This window comes from Thunnus thynnus, chromosome 14, assembly GCF_963924715.1.
Source record: "Thunnus thynnus chromosome 14, fThuThy2.1, whole genome shotgun sequence".
Taxonomy (NCBI): Eukaryota; Metazoa; Chordata; class Actinopteri; order Scombriformes; family Scombridae; genus Thunnus; species Thunnus thynnus.
In genome coordinates, this window is record NC_089530.1 from 13,821,886 (window position 1) to 13,838,044 (window position 16,159).

At 39.5% G+C, this 16,159-nt stretch overlaps 3 protein-coding genes across 3 annotated transcripts; 1 reads left to right on the forward strand and 2 right to left on the reverse strand.

Annotated features, from left to right (window-relative positions):
* Positions 1–2,291: 2,291 nt before the first annotated feature.
* On the reverse strand, positions 2,292–7,213 carry echs1 (enoyl CoA hydratase, short chain, 1, mitochondrial). The gene is made up of 8 exons (XM_067609997.1): positions 7,034–7,213; positions 5,486–5,683; positions 5,240–5,367; positions 4,506–4,605; positions 4,285–4,389; positions 3,008–3,127; positions 2,848–2,915; positions 2,292–2,753 (listed from the first exon to the last, which is right to left on the reverse strand). The coding sequence occupies exons 1-8, from the start codon at positions 7,122–7,124 to the stop codon at positions 2,688–2,690; spliced, it is 876 nt and encodes a 291-aa protein (XP_067466098.1). The 5' UTR covers positions 7,125–7,213; the 3' UTR covers positions 2,292–2,687.
* A 1,254-nt stretch (positions 7,214–8,467) lies between these two features.
* On the forward strand, positions 8,468–10,783 carry sprn (shadow of prion protein). The gene is made up of 2 exons (XM_067610000.1): positions 8,468–8,539; positions 9,206–10,783. The coding sequence occupies exon 2, from the start codon at positions 9,215–9,217 to the stop codon at positions 9,671–9,673; it is 459 nt and encodes a 152-aa protein (XP_067466101.1). The 5' UTR covers positions 8,468–8,539; positions 9,206–9,214; the 3' UTR covers positions 9,674–10,783.
* Positions 10,784–11,123: 340 nt separating this feature from the next.
* mtg1 (mitochondrial ribosome-associated GTPase 1) lies at positions 11,124–15,504 on the reverse strand. Its single transcript, XM_067609999.1, has 11 exons — positions 15,267–15,504; positions 15,080–15,146; positions 14,330–14,432; positions 13,954–14,040; positions 13,800–13,856; positions 13,235–13,325; positions 13,065–13,126; positions 12,893–12,989; positions 12,683–12,764; positions 12,465–12,577; positions 11,124–11,389 (listed from the first exon to the last, which is right to left on the reverse strand). Exons 1-11 carry the CDS (start codon positions 15,367–15,369, stop codon positions 11,292–11,294), a joined length of 960 nt encoding a protein of 319 aa, XP_067466100.1. The 5' UTR covers positions 15,370–15,504; the 3' UTR covers positions 11,124–11,291.
* Between the last annotated feature and the right edge of the window lie 655 nt (positions 15,505–16,159).

Consider the following 16,159-nt stretch of genomic DNA (forward strand, 5'->3'; position numbering starts at 1 on the left):
CTCTCCACCAGGTTACAGAGAAAGGCAGATGATTTAAATGGACTCAAACTTAGATTAATGTCGGCCTGAATTCTTGCATATCCAGACCCCAACAAAACATTCATTTAGACACTGATGCCAGTGATGCAGGTAACAGGGCAGTGTTGTCCCAGCAAGAAGGGAGACTGGAACATGTAACGGCATATGCTAGTAGGGCTTTGACCAAGCAGGAGAGGAAGTACAAAGAAAGTTGGTCCGGTGATATGTACTGTACAACACACTAGTCCCAAAACATTGTCAAGTCAAGAAAAGGGAGATGACTTGGCTCAGGCTCAGAGAAATGATGTTGAGTTGCAGAAAATGATAGCTTTAAAGAGGGAGGGGAATGCATGTCTGCAACCACCCAATGATTTGCAGCAGCATGCACCGGTGTGGGCCAAGGTGCAATTAGAGGGCTCTAGGTTGATAAGACATCCACCAGCCAATTCTGATGCAGCAAGTCAGGTTCAGGTTGTTCTCCCCAAATCTCTGGTGCTGAAAAATTTAGGCCAGGGTAGGCCTAGAGGCCAGTTTCTACTGGCCAAGGTGGTTTGTAGATGTGAAGCGTTGGTGCCAGGAGTGTGTGGATTGTGGCTCCTGAAAAACAGCTGGAGTGCAGTTGTGTGCTCCACTTCAACCAACTGTAACATCTAGGCCATATGAGTGCGTGGCTTTAGCTATTCATGGGCTGCTGCCTGAAACCCCAGGGTGAAATAAATACATTTTAGTCATTGGGGATTACTTTTCTAAGTGGACTGAGGCATTTCCTCTTCCTAATCAGGAAGCTCAAACAGAAGCAAAATTACTGGTCTGTCAATTTGGGGTTCCCTGCACTATCCACACTGATCAAGGTTGAAATGTTCAATCAAGCTTGTTTAAAGAGTTGTGCCAGTTGTTAAATATTCATACTACCCAGACATCATCCTACAATCCCCAGTCTGGTGGAATTATTGAAAGGTTAACAGAACATTGTTGTCTATGTTGCCCCTCTTTGCCTTGACAGTGGCCTACAGGAGTAGTATTCACTCGAGCACTGGGTTTACACCATATAAAGTTGTTTTTGGGCAGGAGATAGTTCTTCCAGTAGACATTATGCTAAGACTTGGTAAAGGGGAGAGGTGGTTGTGCATTTCAAAAGACCGAAACCTTTTCTTTCCCCTTCACCAGAAGCCATCAATCAAGAGGGTACAGAGAGACCGCTGACAGATTCCACACAACCTGAAGCAAGTGGAAGTGCTGACTGGGTCCATCAGCGAGTCCCACGCTCTACAGGAAGGCTAAGAGAGAGAGGTGGTGGTGCCGGTGACGAGAGCAGGGTACCAGCAACCGAATCAGTTGACAATCACAGATGCTACCCTGCCCCAGGCCAGGATTGTAGGGGGAGGTGGAAAATTCTGCTCAAGAGATGCAGGACAGTGCAGGTGACAACCGGTCTTCACATTCTGGGGTGGTGAACACAGCTGCCCCCAGCTATGCCTTCACTGGGGAAGAGAGGCTGATGGGAGATTCTTCACTGCAGGAGACTCACCAAAATCAGAGGAGGCCACTGGTGTAGTCAAGTAACTATGAGTATCCAAATAGACCCTTCATCCAGCGTAGCTTACCCCAGGCAACTCCTATACTTTCCAATAAATGTAAGATACCACCACCAATATGCTCACAGTATGTAACTTCAATAATTTTCAGGACCCATGTTATGTTATAATCTTTTCACTAAGCAAAAAGTTATAATTAAATTGAGCCCAGCATTTCACACTTAGTAAAAATTATATTAAGCTAAGAAAGTATATAAGTGAATAGAAATTACTGTTCAGAACTACAAATAAAACAAAATGAAAATGAAAATGAAAAAATATTATGTGGCAATGAATTGCCAACATAGACACATTATCTGCTTCAGAAGTTGAGTTGATTAATATCCAGCATCCTGGGCAGAAAATGCAAAATAATTATGACACATCCGTGCTCACCAGTCCTCTGTTATCTTTTATCCTGGAAAGTGGCAATATAAGGAAAACCTCCTCAAATAGCATAATCCAAGCCCTTTTAACTGCTCAGAACAGTCACTTTAAAGATTCAAAAAAAGGCATTTGCTGACTCTGCATATATAATATTTTTGATATTCTTTAAGACATGTCTGGAAGGGACCTTTCACATTATAATCATGTAGTAAGGAGCAACAGCATGTGAATAAATACAGCAGACATATCATCCCTTTTGGGTTTTTTTTTTTTTTTTTTTTTTTAAATCAACAGCAATATTTTTCTTAGTACTCAAATCCACTCAAGAGCTTTATTTGTAAAATGTACCCCGGAAAAAAAGTTGTCTACAAAATGCAGACATAATGCAATATTTGACAGTGAAAATGAAAAGGCAAAGTCATCAGGACCGACTCCTCCTATTACACACTGACTATGACACGGTTATCAAATGGTATTCACATATAAACCCACTGCACTCCTGCACCCAGACTGCCTTTGATTTTGATACTGAGCCTCAGCAGGCAGGGCTTCACTGTGATAAGACACTTGTGCACTTCACTCTGTGCCAAATCCTACAGCTTGTGTGTTCTACTACCATCAGGACTTTTGCATCATTCAACTGTTTGCAGATAAAGAAATGATCTGCTGATAGTTGTGTTTGTGGCTGAGCTCTTGATCAGCTCGGTTTTACTTGTCCTGGAAACTGGCCTTTCTCTTCTCCACAAATGCTGTCATGCCTTCTTTACGATCATCCTAAAAAGGAAAACAGAAACAAACATCATGATTTGGCACTCCAAATCAGAGCAAACCCCCCCTCACTCGCTCTCAGATGAGCTCTTCTACTCACCGTAGCAAAGGTGGCGTGGAATAACCGCTTTTCGAAACGATTGCCTTCAGCCAAAGTCAGTTCGAAGGCTGCAACCACACAGAGGATCAAGTTACACAACAATGAACCTTATTCAATTAAAACAGGTTTAAAGTTTGTTTTAATAATGAGCTGTACACACCTGCATTAACAGCTTCTTTAGCCATAGCAGACACCAATTTGGAATTGGCAGCAATTTTCTCCCCACATTTCACGGCTTCGGACACCAGCTGGTCCACTGGATAAATTTTACTCACCAAACCTGAGAAACACAAAAATCTACTGAATCAAGAGTGGCATAAGCAGCACAAAATTCTAGGAGAGAGACAGAGAACGAGCTAATTGCAGAGACAAGAGTGACCTACATGTTGTCAGTAGATTATGTGTGGCCTACTAGTATTTCCATCTGCTCACATACAACCTAGCAAGCAATTTTCATGTCTTGTTGGCTGAAGCACACACTCCGACCTCTCCAAAATTACTGAAACTGAATGTCACTCACTCCAGTTGTAAGACTGTATGGTTATTTTTCAGTTAAATACCTGTAACCATCAGCAGCAGCAATATGTGCATTTAATGTGCAGTCATTTTGTGGATGCACACAGTAATTTCATAAGCATTCATTTAATATTTTTATCTTCCAGCACCACCAGGGTCTTTTTCTACACACTTGAGTTGTTCCAGACATACTCTAAGTTGATACACTGAGATCATTTGTATAATGAACACTTTTTTTTCTCTTTTTTTTTTTACTTACTAGGCAAATCTCCAAACCCCTGTGGATAATCAAAATAAAGTCTGACATGTCTGCAGGATTATTACTGGAAATGGCCGGATTGCTTTATATAGTCATTAATAATAGAAACAAGTTTTAGATGTAACCTTGTTATTTCCTCAGATAACTTTGTGCACATTATGCACTGACAGGAGTTTCACTCCCTCCTGAAATGTTAATTCCATATAATCGGCCTCCGAAAACATATTTGGTGATTGTATATTAATATTTTAAGTCTGGAAGGTGGAGTGTAGAGCTGCAATGATTAGAAAAAAATAATTAGTGACTATTTTGATATTTAATTAATCATTTAAGTAAAAAATGCTGGATTTGATGAAAAATTGGCTTGACATTATAGTAAATGATTTTGGGGTTTTAGATTTAGAAAAAACAAGGCATCTGATGACTTCACATTGAGCTCTTGAAATTTTTTCACTGGCATTTTCAGTGTTTTATGATGATTTATTCACCACTTCACTTTATTCACAACTAATCCATACATCAAGACAACTATCAGCAGCTTAATCAATTGAAAGTGATCGTTAGTTGCAGCTCTAGTGGGGTGTTTACCAAGTTCGGTTTGTCAGGTGCAGCTGTAAAATCTAATGCAATATTCATGCTGTGAAATGTTTTGCATCTGTTACCTGACTGCTTGGCTTCTTGAGCGTTAATCTTGTCTCCTGTTAGTACCAACTCCATAGCCAGGGACTTGCCCACTGCGCGGGTCAGCCGCTGGGTGCCACCCGCCCCTGCAGGTAGACAGATGTCATGGCAACAGCTCCTCTCAAAAGCAAGAATCTTGTAACCTCTGTATGAGGAAGTGAAGAGTGAACAGGAAGGAAAGTAGATACAGAGGAGTCTTTACCAGGAATGGTCCCTAACAGGATCTCTGGTTGGCCAAACTGTGCCTTCTCTCCAGCATAGATGATGTCACACATCATTGCAAACTCGCAGCCTCCACCAAGCTGAAACAGCAGAACGTACAGTGTGAAGCAGAGAAACAGAACAAGGAAGTGCATAAGACTTACAGTGTCTCGCCTCTCTCTTATTTCATACCCATTATGGTTTTAATGCTACAATATATGATGATATTTTAAACAGTTTGGGAAAGGTGCTCTCTTGTTTCAACATGAGAATGTCCTTGTGCACAAAGTGAAGTCCATAAAAAAATGAGTTTCTGAGTTTGGTGTGGAAGACCCTGGCCCCAGCCTGATCAAACACCTTTGGGGTGAACTGGACTACAAGCCAGACCTCATTGCCAGAAATCAGTGTCCAACTGCATTTATGATCTTGTAATAAGCCTTTTAAGAAGAGTGGAGTCTGTTACAGCAGAATATAAATGCTGTAGCAGCATCAAAGGTTTTGGGAAGAAATATTCAAATAAATGTCACTGCTGTGTTCTTCTCAAGTGACCTTCTTCAACCACAAAATTACAACCTTTAAAAGAGTGTAACTGCCCTCTCACTTTTTCCTAAGCAAAGGTGTACCAGTGTGGCCGAAAGTAAATGGAAGGTGGTTAAATCACATCTGGACATTATACACATAAATGATCCATTAAAGGACAGGTTTAACAACAGTTACTTAAAATGAGACACTCACAGCAAATCCATTGACGGCTGCGATCACAGGCTTCTTCACTGTGGACACTCTGTTCCAGTGAGCCAAGAAGTTGCCACCATAACACTCCTGAAAGGTTCGATTCTGCATCTCTTTAATGTCCGCTCCCGCTGAAAACAACAGAATTTGAGCTTATTTGATACTGATGTATTGTTGTGAACAGCTTCCTGTGAGCTCAGAGAAGAAAAATGCAAACACAAGCATAGAAAACAGAGTAAATTCCCTCACCAGCAAATGCTCTGTCGCTGCCGGTGATGACAATAGCTCCGATGTCGCTGTCACCCTCAAAGGCGTCAAGGGCCTGTCCCACCTCCCTCATCAGCCCGTCACACAGAGCGTTGAGAGCCTTAGGCCGGTTCAACTGGATGAAACCCACATTATTCTTCTCTCCTCGCTTTTCCACCACAATATACTCATACTGACCACCTGCATGAGAAGGAAACCAACACAGATTATTTCTTATTATGAACTGCACAACTTGTTCTGTTAACAAGGAGCAGTGAGTTCCTTTTAACTAGGTAACGGGTCACCAAAGTGGTCTGAGATGAAATGACTTATGTCGTCATATGGCAAGATGAAGTCCTGGTTAATCATTCAAGGAGAAGTGAAGAATCAACACTAACAGCCTTGTGTCAAGGTCTTACAGAGACCTTTGAGGCCCCTGATGATACGCCTTGCGGAGCAAAGTTACTGAACCAAGACTCATGTTTGATGCTTATAAAATATAGTATACAGCTGGTATGAATGTTAGGCGTTCGAGAAATTCAAATTCCCAACACAAATTAATTAGAATAAAGATTTCACAAATCTGAAACTCTGTTTGGGTTTGAGTCTCTGGAGTCTCCTTATTAATCTAGTCCAGATTTGACAAGACTAAATATAGTGGTTTTTGATTTGGACCTGGTCTAATGTGTTCTGGATGGAGAAATATCAGTGAAATTGCCCTTTGTAATAAGCAAAAAGGTTTCACAAATCTGGAAGTGGATTTAAACAGCATTAAGGCTTTTGCTACAATGACTTAGGCCTAACACTTTTTCACAAGTGTTAAGTGGTGAAAAAACAGAGAATCCGCCGCTATTTATATATCAATATTTATGTTTTCCCTTCTCTATACAGACATCTGTCCCTCTAAACTGGAAATCAGAGCGTGAAGACTTGACGTGTAGATGTTATCAGGTGAGACTTTTTGGAGCTGGTCCATGAGAAACCGCTGAATTCCAGACCTTTTCCACATCCTTGACTAACGAGGTATCTCACTGTGCAGAAGTTCAACCTCTGCTAAATTTAGTTTCCCTATGCACCTGTCTACAGGTGTGAATTAAAAAACACTTAGTTTGGAGCTTTGACAACAACTAAGCGAACAGCTCTGGTGGCTCGTAGTTTCTGACATCCAGCTGAGTTTTATATGAATAAATGAATGTTTTGGGTTTTTTTTTCAACTATTCTCTCATGCATTCAACATTGTCCAGCCAATAGCATGGTGTTACAAGACACCACGAATGACTATCAGCCAGATCCAGAGTGCTGCTTACACATTTCAAACAGTATTGCAGAGTCCAAAAAGGCAAAGAAAACCTATTTAAATAAATAAATTAGATCCTCTTTCAGGCCTTTGCGTCCATAACAAACATCTCTGATAAAACATGCATTATAATACTTGAAAAAAATAACTGTAAATGCGGCGCACACAGGGTGACGCAGGTTTCTTGACATTGAGGCAGGCAGGCCAGCTGTTGACACAGCTGAACACAAGAGGACTGTTTGATATAGACGCACCTGAGCTGTACAGGCGGGCAGCAGACTGGACGGCCGGAGCGGCTCTGAGGGGCTTCAGGAGCACAGCAGCACTTCTGCACAGGAAAGCCATGACAGCGACGACGGACCAGGACAGACTACTGAGGTCTACGAAGCTATGAACTTGCTTCAAGAACTCCTTCCTGCGGTTTCTTCTTTCCTGCTGGTTTCCCGCAGTTAAAGTCTCACTACCGCCCCTGGTGTCTGCGGAGGACTTCAGTATGGAGCACCAAGGGTGACTCAAGTATAAATCAATATATAAATGCAGAAATAAATAATTAAATACATAAATATATGTAAAATAAATACATTTTGGAATATGAAAAAGGACATCATTAAAATTAATATTACTAAAATTTATATTGCAATCAGAATCAGGTTTATTGCCAAGTAGGTTTGTATATGCAAGGAATTTGTCTTGGTGTTGTGTTGCATAACAGTCAAAAATACACACACAAAAAAATAATCCTAAATAACATAAAATGAGAAAGAAAGAAATTTACATTAAAAAATATGTCAAATTATATTCAAGGTGAGTTGCTACAGGTTTAAATTTTTAATGGAAAAGAAATTCAATTTAAAATCAACATTATGATCTCAGATATGTTGTGATATCTGGTAAAGTGCTCACTTTGAAATTATATACATATTTATTACATGCATTTTAGTTTTGTTGTTTTTTTTTACAAGAAAATAATCCTGTTTTTTCTTTAAAAATATATAATTCTCAAGTATTACAGGGACACTCTACAAATGAAATTCAGTTTACTCATCATGACGCTACTATTCAGCTTTAAAAACAGGTTTATTTTTTCTGTGGCTCTTGAAGGAGCTGTCTGAAGTGTTAGGTTATCTTGGGTTTGGAGACTACACGTTTAACAGAAAGGTTTAAAAATGTATTTGGAAAATTATTAAGCAATTTAAAATAAAATATTTAGCATTAATTTGACTTAGAAAATAAATATAATTGTGTCTATTCTTTTTAATGTGCTTCTTGAAATCCTCACAATTTTAATTGCTGGGCTAAATTATTGGAGCACATGAGATCATCTCAACCACATAACCCCACTATGAACATTTTCACAAAATAACTATATGCAGAGAAGATGTACAATTACATTTATGTTGATCAACAGGAGGCCAGTTGCAGAGAAAACATAACCCTGTCAACATATTATAATTAGTCAAGTTAACCTGTTTATACATAAATAAGATGGAGAAATAAATCAAGTCAACATTTTTCAGTAATTTGATATCAAATGCACTTAATCCAATAAGATTATAAAACGTTTTTGACAGGACTCATATCCTAGTCTGACAGCATCTCAGTATTTATAATGACGCTCCTCCAAGACCCTTCGGATGCATCCTCGTGAGCGCACCGCGCGTTCCCGCAGACATCTGCGTGAACGAGCCTGCATCCTCCGTGACAATCCCCTTTCATCTTTCCCCCTGAGTGCCAAAGGACATAAAACACACGGAGACAAGGTAAGCACCAACCATTATGATATGCTGGTTATCATGAGTGTGTGTGTGTGTGTCCAGTCTACAATTCATTTCTTTATGAACGGTGTGATTATCATTCAGGCTACAATACAGTCGCGTTCAGGCTAATTTACACTGAGATCACCACTGAATTTGCATTTGTACAATGTGAGATTGAAAAATGCGTAAGTGCAATGATGAAAATGAATCCCACACACTGTATTTTGTAATTCATGGCCCCGTTAACCCGCTACAACTCAATAATGCATTTCCAATGATGGCCTATTGTTACTAACAAACATGCCATCTTCTGCCTTTTATTCATACTCATCCATAGGCGGAATATTATTTCATGTGTATCAGGGCTCAAAGCCAACAGCACATTTCTCTGGTGAGCATCTTTATTTTTACACTGACCTACTTTAACAGATGAGGGCAACCTGCAGTTTGTGTTTATGAAGACCAAATTCAATAAAAACATAATAAACATTATTCCCCTCTATCCAGAATTGATAAGTAAATAGAAAGAATTGTGAACAGCTTTATGTTTTTCTATTACATGCTCAAGATAGGTGGATTATTTTTCCATTTCACACATTCAAAGGTGCACAGAAACCACCTGCAGGCCTAAAATGTACATCTTCGCTCCATCTTCTTCTTCCTGCACAGATCTCAGCCATGAACCTGGTAGTTGCAACCTGCTGGACTTGCCTCCTGCTCTCCGCCTTCCTGTGCGAGCCTGTGCTGTCTAAAGGCGGCCGTGGAGGGTCCCGGGGCTCGTCCCGCGGCTCCTCCTCCCGGAGCTCCACAGCGGGCAGTTACCGGGGAGGAGGCGCCTACGGTGGGACCCGCTCTCGCTTCAGGGTGGCGGGGCGGACGTCCCCGGTGCGGGTCGCCGCTGCAGCGGCGGCAGGCGCAGCGGTGGCGCTAACTGCGGATAAATGGTACGCCTCTGCCTACCGCCGCAGCAACACCGACAGCTCAGAGGAAGATCTTGATTATTACAACAGGACCAATTACTTTGATGCACAAATGTCAGGCTCCACTCAAAATGGATCCTCTCTCTCCCAACTGGTTTCTATCATTATTGCAACATTCTCCCCAAAATATGGACTCTTACTTGACAATATCCTGTAGAAGATGTTGTTTTTTTTAAGGATAAATTATTGGTATGACTTCTGCCGTGGACCTGACTATAATGTGCAGGACTGGCTGGAATCTGCACTGGGAAGACCAGTTAGAGGTGCAAAGCAGTGGTGGAAGAACACAATAATAACAAAGACGCCAACACATCACTGTACTGTATATTTTTTCACATATAATAATCTATACCAACTATAACTGTACATTACCAGCACTGTATTCATTTCTACTTCAGTCTGTGTGACAGAAACTGGGGCCAAACTCAAGAACAATTTGGATTAGTTTCCTTTTTTAAAGCTTGATTCTTGTATTTAATTGAAGAAAATAATGATTAGTCCATTAATTGCCAACTATTAAATTATTCGGCAACTATTTTGATGATCGATTAATCATTTTTAGACATTTTTTAAAAGTCCAAAAACTCTGATTCCAGCTTCTGAAACATGAATATTTTCTAGTTTCTTCAGTCCTCTATGACAGTAAACTGAATATTTTTGGATTGTGGACTGTTGGTCGGGACAGAAGAAGACATTTGAGGTTGCATCTTGGGCTTTGGGAAACAATGATCTGACATTTTTCACAATTTTCTGACATTTTATGGACCAAACAACGAATATATGAATAGATAATGAAAAGAATCGTTAGTATTACTGCTCATTACAACCGATGTAAATCATTTGCAGGCTTTAGTAGATGTCTAAATATAAAGCCTGGACTTACTGCAGTTTAGATAGAACAGTTAAGTGCAGCTGAATATCCATTTCTGTAAAGTTTCCTCTAAATAACAGAGTAGAAGCACGAAGTTGGCACCAGTATTATGCTGCAGCTGAAAACAAAACCACTACATGTTATTTTGTTTTATTCTTGATTGAACTTTTTGCTTTTAGAAAGGAAAATAAGTGTATTTTGCAACTTGTGACCTCAACCAACATGAAGGTTTTGACTCACTTCTTTCGCAAAACTTGATTTCAAGATGTTGGTTAGTTATTTGAATGATTTACAATTACAGTCAAACAAGGCAAATAACAGTGGTGATATGTGTTTTGGGAAAGCTAAGCTGCATTTTCCATAATCATCTCAAATGTCAGTGCACTTCATACCCTTTTCCAAAACCTGAAATAATATATTCGTCACACTTGTGTACGAAGTGTGTCATGGTCGGGAGGGACAACTAGACAACAAATTGCTGCTCTGTTATTCACTGTTCATGTCTCTGAAGGTTGTGATGATCTGTCAATCATCCCAGAAGAGCTTTTTACTTGCAGTAGACACTCAGGAGCAACAGACTGTTCCACATCTATAAGTGCACTCAATCATATGCTACAACACTTGTGTACATAATAAATACAGAGTTTGTTATCGCTGTCTTTATGCTGATAAATATCCTGTTTACACCATGTCTTCTATTCTAAAAACAGACTAAGAAAATATTTAAATACCCGAATTACATTAAAATCTTTTATTTACAAAGGATACAGTGTTCTGGTGCCTTTTTTTGCCACCCACGAACAAAACAGACTCCAACATGTCCCCAAAATGTCACAAGCAGGTTGAGGGCAAACTGGCAAAATCCAGAAACAGTCTTTGGTTATCTTCAATAAAATGTCTCGATTCAGTCCAGCATGACTCGTCCCAGCTCTCCTTTCCTGAAGGCTCTTATGAAATCGTAAGCTGCTGCTGTGTAGTTTGGGACGATGATGGTAATGTTCCCTGAGGAAGATGAGGAACAAATATTTTCATTACGGGACTAACCTTTAAGATGCTCATATGATGGTGATCACATCATCAAGCTTAAGTGAAACTGCAGATTGAGAAGCATTCAGTATTCTATGAGCACTATAAAATAGCTTGACAGGCTACCATTTTACAATTTCAGTTCCTATGTTTTCAAAGTCCATCTGGTTACTACATTAGTATGTAGTTCAGACAGTAAGATGAGAAGATCAATACCACTCTCATGTCTGTACAGTAAATACACTCGCCAAGCACTTTATTTAGGAACATATAATGTACTCCAGTACACTACCACACCACTACGACCTCAATAATAAACATAAAATTGAATTATCACCTTTCTGGCAATGTCAACTAAAATTGAATATGTGTAAGCCTCATAAATGGAGAATTAATGGCAGAGCTGTTTAGCTGGTTAGCTTAGCTTAACACAGAGACTAGAAACAAGGGGGAAAAGTTGACCAAAATCTGCCTACCAACACCTCTGGAGCTCACTAATTAATGCATTAATTTGTGTTTGTTTAATCTGTAAAGAAAACAGAGGTTTATGCACAGGACTATTTCTTGGCCAGGTTCAGTGACTTCCTGGAGTCTGGACTGGTTGCCTGGCAACCTCAGGTAAACAAAAAGAAGTCACTACACCCAGCCACTGTTGCCAGATTGGGCAGTTATCTGCCCAGGTGGGCTTCTTTTTATTTTATGGGGCGGTTTTAATTTGTTTGGGGCAGCTTGTGATAATTTTTTGTACTTTTTCTACTAACTGAGCAGCTTTCTCCAACAAAAAATCATTGATAAAGTTGAGTGAACGGCCCTTCTCTTGAGATTTCATTAGGCTCAACACATAGTAATACTCAAATGTTATTTAAGTTAATTACAACTAGGTTTATTGTAATTAGCCAGGCTAGCTTTTCCCCCTATCGACATATTCATATTTAATGTACAAATACGAGAGTGGCATCAATCTTCCCATCTACCTCTTAGCAAGAGGTAGATGGGATGTCAAATTATCAAAATGTCAAATTATTCCTTTGTAAGATTAGGACTTTCTTACCAACTCCAGTAATGGCTTTGACCCGTTGAGTCTTTCCAAGTTTTACAGCAATGCGTTTGAGGACATGCTGGATGTCATCACTAGGCTCTTGGAGGTCGTATTTCTCCACATAACTGCACAAAAACACACACACACATCCAGTATGCAGTCACAATAATGTGAAGAAAAATGACCATATGAAAGTTCACTCAGTCATAAGTTAGAGAGAAAATTCACACCTGAACTTTTCTAGCCGGTTCAGAGAATAGAGTAAGTAGTCAGCGATTATGTCTTCACCCACTAAATGGTCCAGTATAGTTCCTGGAGAGAGAAGAGAAAAAATATATTTGTTGGAAAAACCTCAGATACACATAAATATGATGGCAATTCAACTAGATATAGTGCAACATAGTTTCCACAAAGTGAACACATCATGTGCTTCCACTCACCACATAAAGCCAGCTTCATGCCCGTTTCAACACTCTCAATCTTAGGAGGCAAGACTCCCGGTGTGTCCAACAGGTGCATTATGGGTCGTTCACACACCTGAGGACAAAAGACAGCTATAAATACTGTACACATGCATACACACACATACATGGAGACAAACATTACGCCTACCTGAATTTTAGTAAGGACTGCTTTAGTTATACCTGGCTCCCCACCTACTCGAGATGCACGACCTGAAATGATTGTTTGATTAGATTATTTATTATAGAGGAGGTGAATAGTCCAAATGATCTTGACAGGTATCATATTGAAACAATTTCCAATGACTTTATAACACAAACCTTTTTTCAAATTTGTTCTTCTTAATGAGTTAATTAGAGATGATTTCCCCACATTGGGCACTCCAATCACCATCAGGCAATAATCTGTATTCTGAAAGATTTATTTATGCACGACATGGTTAGAGCAGAGTCAGAAAGTGTCAAGAATCCTCTATTGCACTAAGAATCCGTTCAGTAAAAAATATAATAAATACAGAAGTGAAGAAAAAATTATTCTATGTGGATTTTGGGAGCATCTTGCTTTTATATTTCTGGATGAAACAGTATTCTAGGTCATGATGTGGGGAGGGATCATTACAAAGTGTGAAGAAATGGGATATCAGAGTGTAAAGTCATTTTTATTTGAGGATTGGGGGATCAGCATTGTTCATAACTCTGTGAGGGTATCACTTGTTATTTCTAAAATGTTGTGGTATTCATAAATTTATGTTACTTAGCTTATTGCAGATATATTAGTATCAGCAGAAATGTGAAACATGCTGTGTGTTTGAGGACAGTGAGGACAGTTTTTCTCAAAGCTGAAGTGAACTTAAATAAATCATTGCACTGCTTGGAGTGAACATACCTCATCTCTGTTAAAGCGTGGGTTGCTCTTAATAATCTCCATCACCATAGGCACCAACTACAGAAAAAGGAGGAAGAATGTGCACATTCAAGTTCATAATATTTATTTTATATCAACCAAGGACAAACAGTCAAATGTTGAAGGTGACTTTTACCTTTTTGACATTGTCATCTCTCTGCTTGAGACAGTCAGTGAAGAGAACGTTCCTCACTCCATTTTTTTCTAGCTTCTTTAAGATTCTCTGCAGCAAAAATGTAAAGAGAGGATTTTATGTTAGTCATTTTAAAATGCTGATGATGGGCGACTCTGCTAAAATGTGCTGAAAAAGTGTTTTTCTGCACACCTGTATACATACAGGGGATGGTTCAAAACAAAAAGATCCCATATACTGTCAACAATTATGATACATTTATTCAACAGCAACATTTTGATAAAGTGACCTTCATCAGCCATTTCATTGTGCAGGAGCTGGTTTTTGTTTTGACTCTGCTAAAAGAGCAGAAAGACTTCTGGTTGCAGGAAAACATCACCTGCTTGTTGGACAGATCAGCAAGGTCCATCTTGTTAAGAATTAGCAGGTGTGGTCTGACGTCTAGAGTCTCCTGAAAAACAGGGTTTCTTCCAGAGAAGGGGATTTGCTTAATGTTAAAGAAAAATCTAAAAGTTCTCACTTTTTAGCTCAAGAACATCTCTCAGATCAGATCATTTATTACCTCTTGTTTTGACGACTGTGATGCCATGTTTACTGACATTTATGAAAAGTTTTTGTCATGTCTGCAGCAAAATTCTGCTGCTAAGATTTTAACTGGAACAAAGAAAAGATCACTATATTTCACACATATGTGTCCCTACAATGGCTTCCGATTGCTTTTAAAATGTATTCAACTTTATTAAAAACAATACATGTCTGGAGGGGATCTTTAAATGTTCTGTCATATATGACAGAAAATCGTCTCATTTGAGAAGGTTGAACCAAAGAACGTTTTGCATTTCTGCTTGAAAAATTATTGAAACGATTGATCGATTAATTGTCACAGCTATAATCGGCTTGTGATATGTAAAGCAATATGTAATCTCTTTTTTGGAAAGTGCTATAAAGTTTCTTCTTCTTCTCATTAATGAACAGCAAACATCTGCTGGCTCTGCAGGGTTGAGACCCAAGACTAATGTTATGATGATTATTGGATTAATTTCCATGTTAAATCTGTAATTAAAATAAAACTGTAGTCCTGCTATATTATAACGATAATGCAGTAAAACAAACAAACAAACAAAAGGATATTCTGGCATCATGGATCTCTATGATACAGTCCACGTTCTTCATGTTGGCTCTCATCTGCTTCAGTCCTGCACACAGTCAGATGAATCGATTATGTGACCGCTTGCGTTACACAAGGGAAAACACATCCATATTCAAATTACACACATTTTACATGTTCTGGAGATGAGTTGAAGCAAAGCTGTCACCTTTAGCCATGTGTCCGGGGAACCAATGAGCCACTTCCCGTTCACCAAAGTCGAAAACGGTCCTAAACTTGCCGACATTACGGAGCGCCTGGCACAGTCTCATGGCTACAGTGAAGCTAAATGAGACTGTATCTTTCTCTCACGTGTTAATGACAGACTTACTCTGACCTACAGGCTACCAAACCTCCTGAACATATTGGCGGTGTAACACTGTTTACATGCCGTCAACTTTCTTTTTCTGATGATGAAATTTGCGGCAGACTAGACGCAGCAAAGGCGTGTTGCTCCCCTCCACAGGTCATTTGCGGAACTCCATTGAATGAGTTGTGTAGAGTCCAGTGCGATGGAGAAAATTAATTACAGTTTTTGTTGTTTCACATTGAGTATTGATTTGAATGAATGATCTGGAGCTCCAATTTCTGCCTCTTCACAGATGCATTTTCCATCTGGGTGCTCACCAACCAGTGCCAGCCCATGTTTGAGTGCACAATGACCCAGCCTCAACCTACACATTACCCTTCCTGCCCATTCTTCTACTTGACGTGTGTTTCAGTCTCTATTCAGTCTCTATAGTTTCTATTGAAAAGTAAAACTTGCCTTTGATTCCCTCCTCCCATTCTTTTCGCCATAACTTTGATATTCCTTGTTATATTAAGCTCTTACACTCAACTCTTCCACACAGTACTTCCAGATCTAATTCCTTCCTTTTGACGGCTCTTTTTTCTGTTCTATCAGCTCCTTCATCCCCCTGTACTACGTGAGCTGGGACTCAGAAAAACCCAACAGTGTTCTTCAACTTAGATTCTCGATTTAACACAGTAAAAATGTCTACTATTAGAAATTATTGCCATTAGTGCTGCAGTAGAATCTGAGTATACAATTATCTTTCCTGG

Bases quoted from the DNA above. Each gene is read 5' to 3' on its own strand.
- echs1 (XM_067609997.1), bottom strand. From the start codon at position 7,124: ATGGCTTTCCTGTGCAGAAGTGCTGCTGTGCTCCTGAAGCCCCTCAGA. The intron at 5,684-7,033 runs GTGCGTCTATAT...CTTCTCATGCAG, and splicing joins TGCCCGCCTGTACAGCTCAG to GTGGTCAGTATGAGTATATT. The intron at 4,606-5,239 runs GTGAGTGTCTCA...CTGCTGTTTCAG, and splicing joins CAGCCGTCAATGGATTTGCT to CTTGGTGGAGGCTGCGAGTT.
- sprn (XM_067610000.1), top strand. From the start codon at position 9,215: ATGAACCTGGTAGTTGCAACCTGCTGGACTTGCCTCCTGCTCTCCGCC.
- mtg1 (XM_067609999.1), bottom strand. From the start codon at position 15,369: ATGAGACTGTGCCAGGCGCTCCGTAATGTCGGCAAGTTTAGGACCGTT. The intron at 12,765-12,892 runs GTGAGTGGAAGC...TTCTCTCTCCAG, and splicing joins CATGAAGCTGGCTTTATGTG to GAACTATACTGGACCATTTA. The intron at 12,578-12,682 runs GTGTGAATTTTC...GTTTTTGTGCAG, and splicing joins AACCGGCTAGAAAAGTTCAG to TTATGTGGAGAAATACGACC.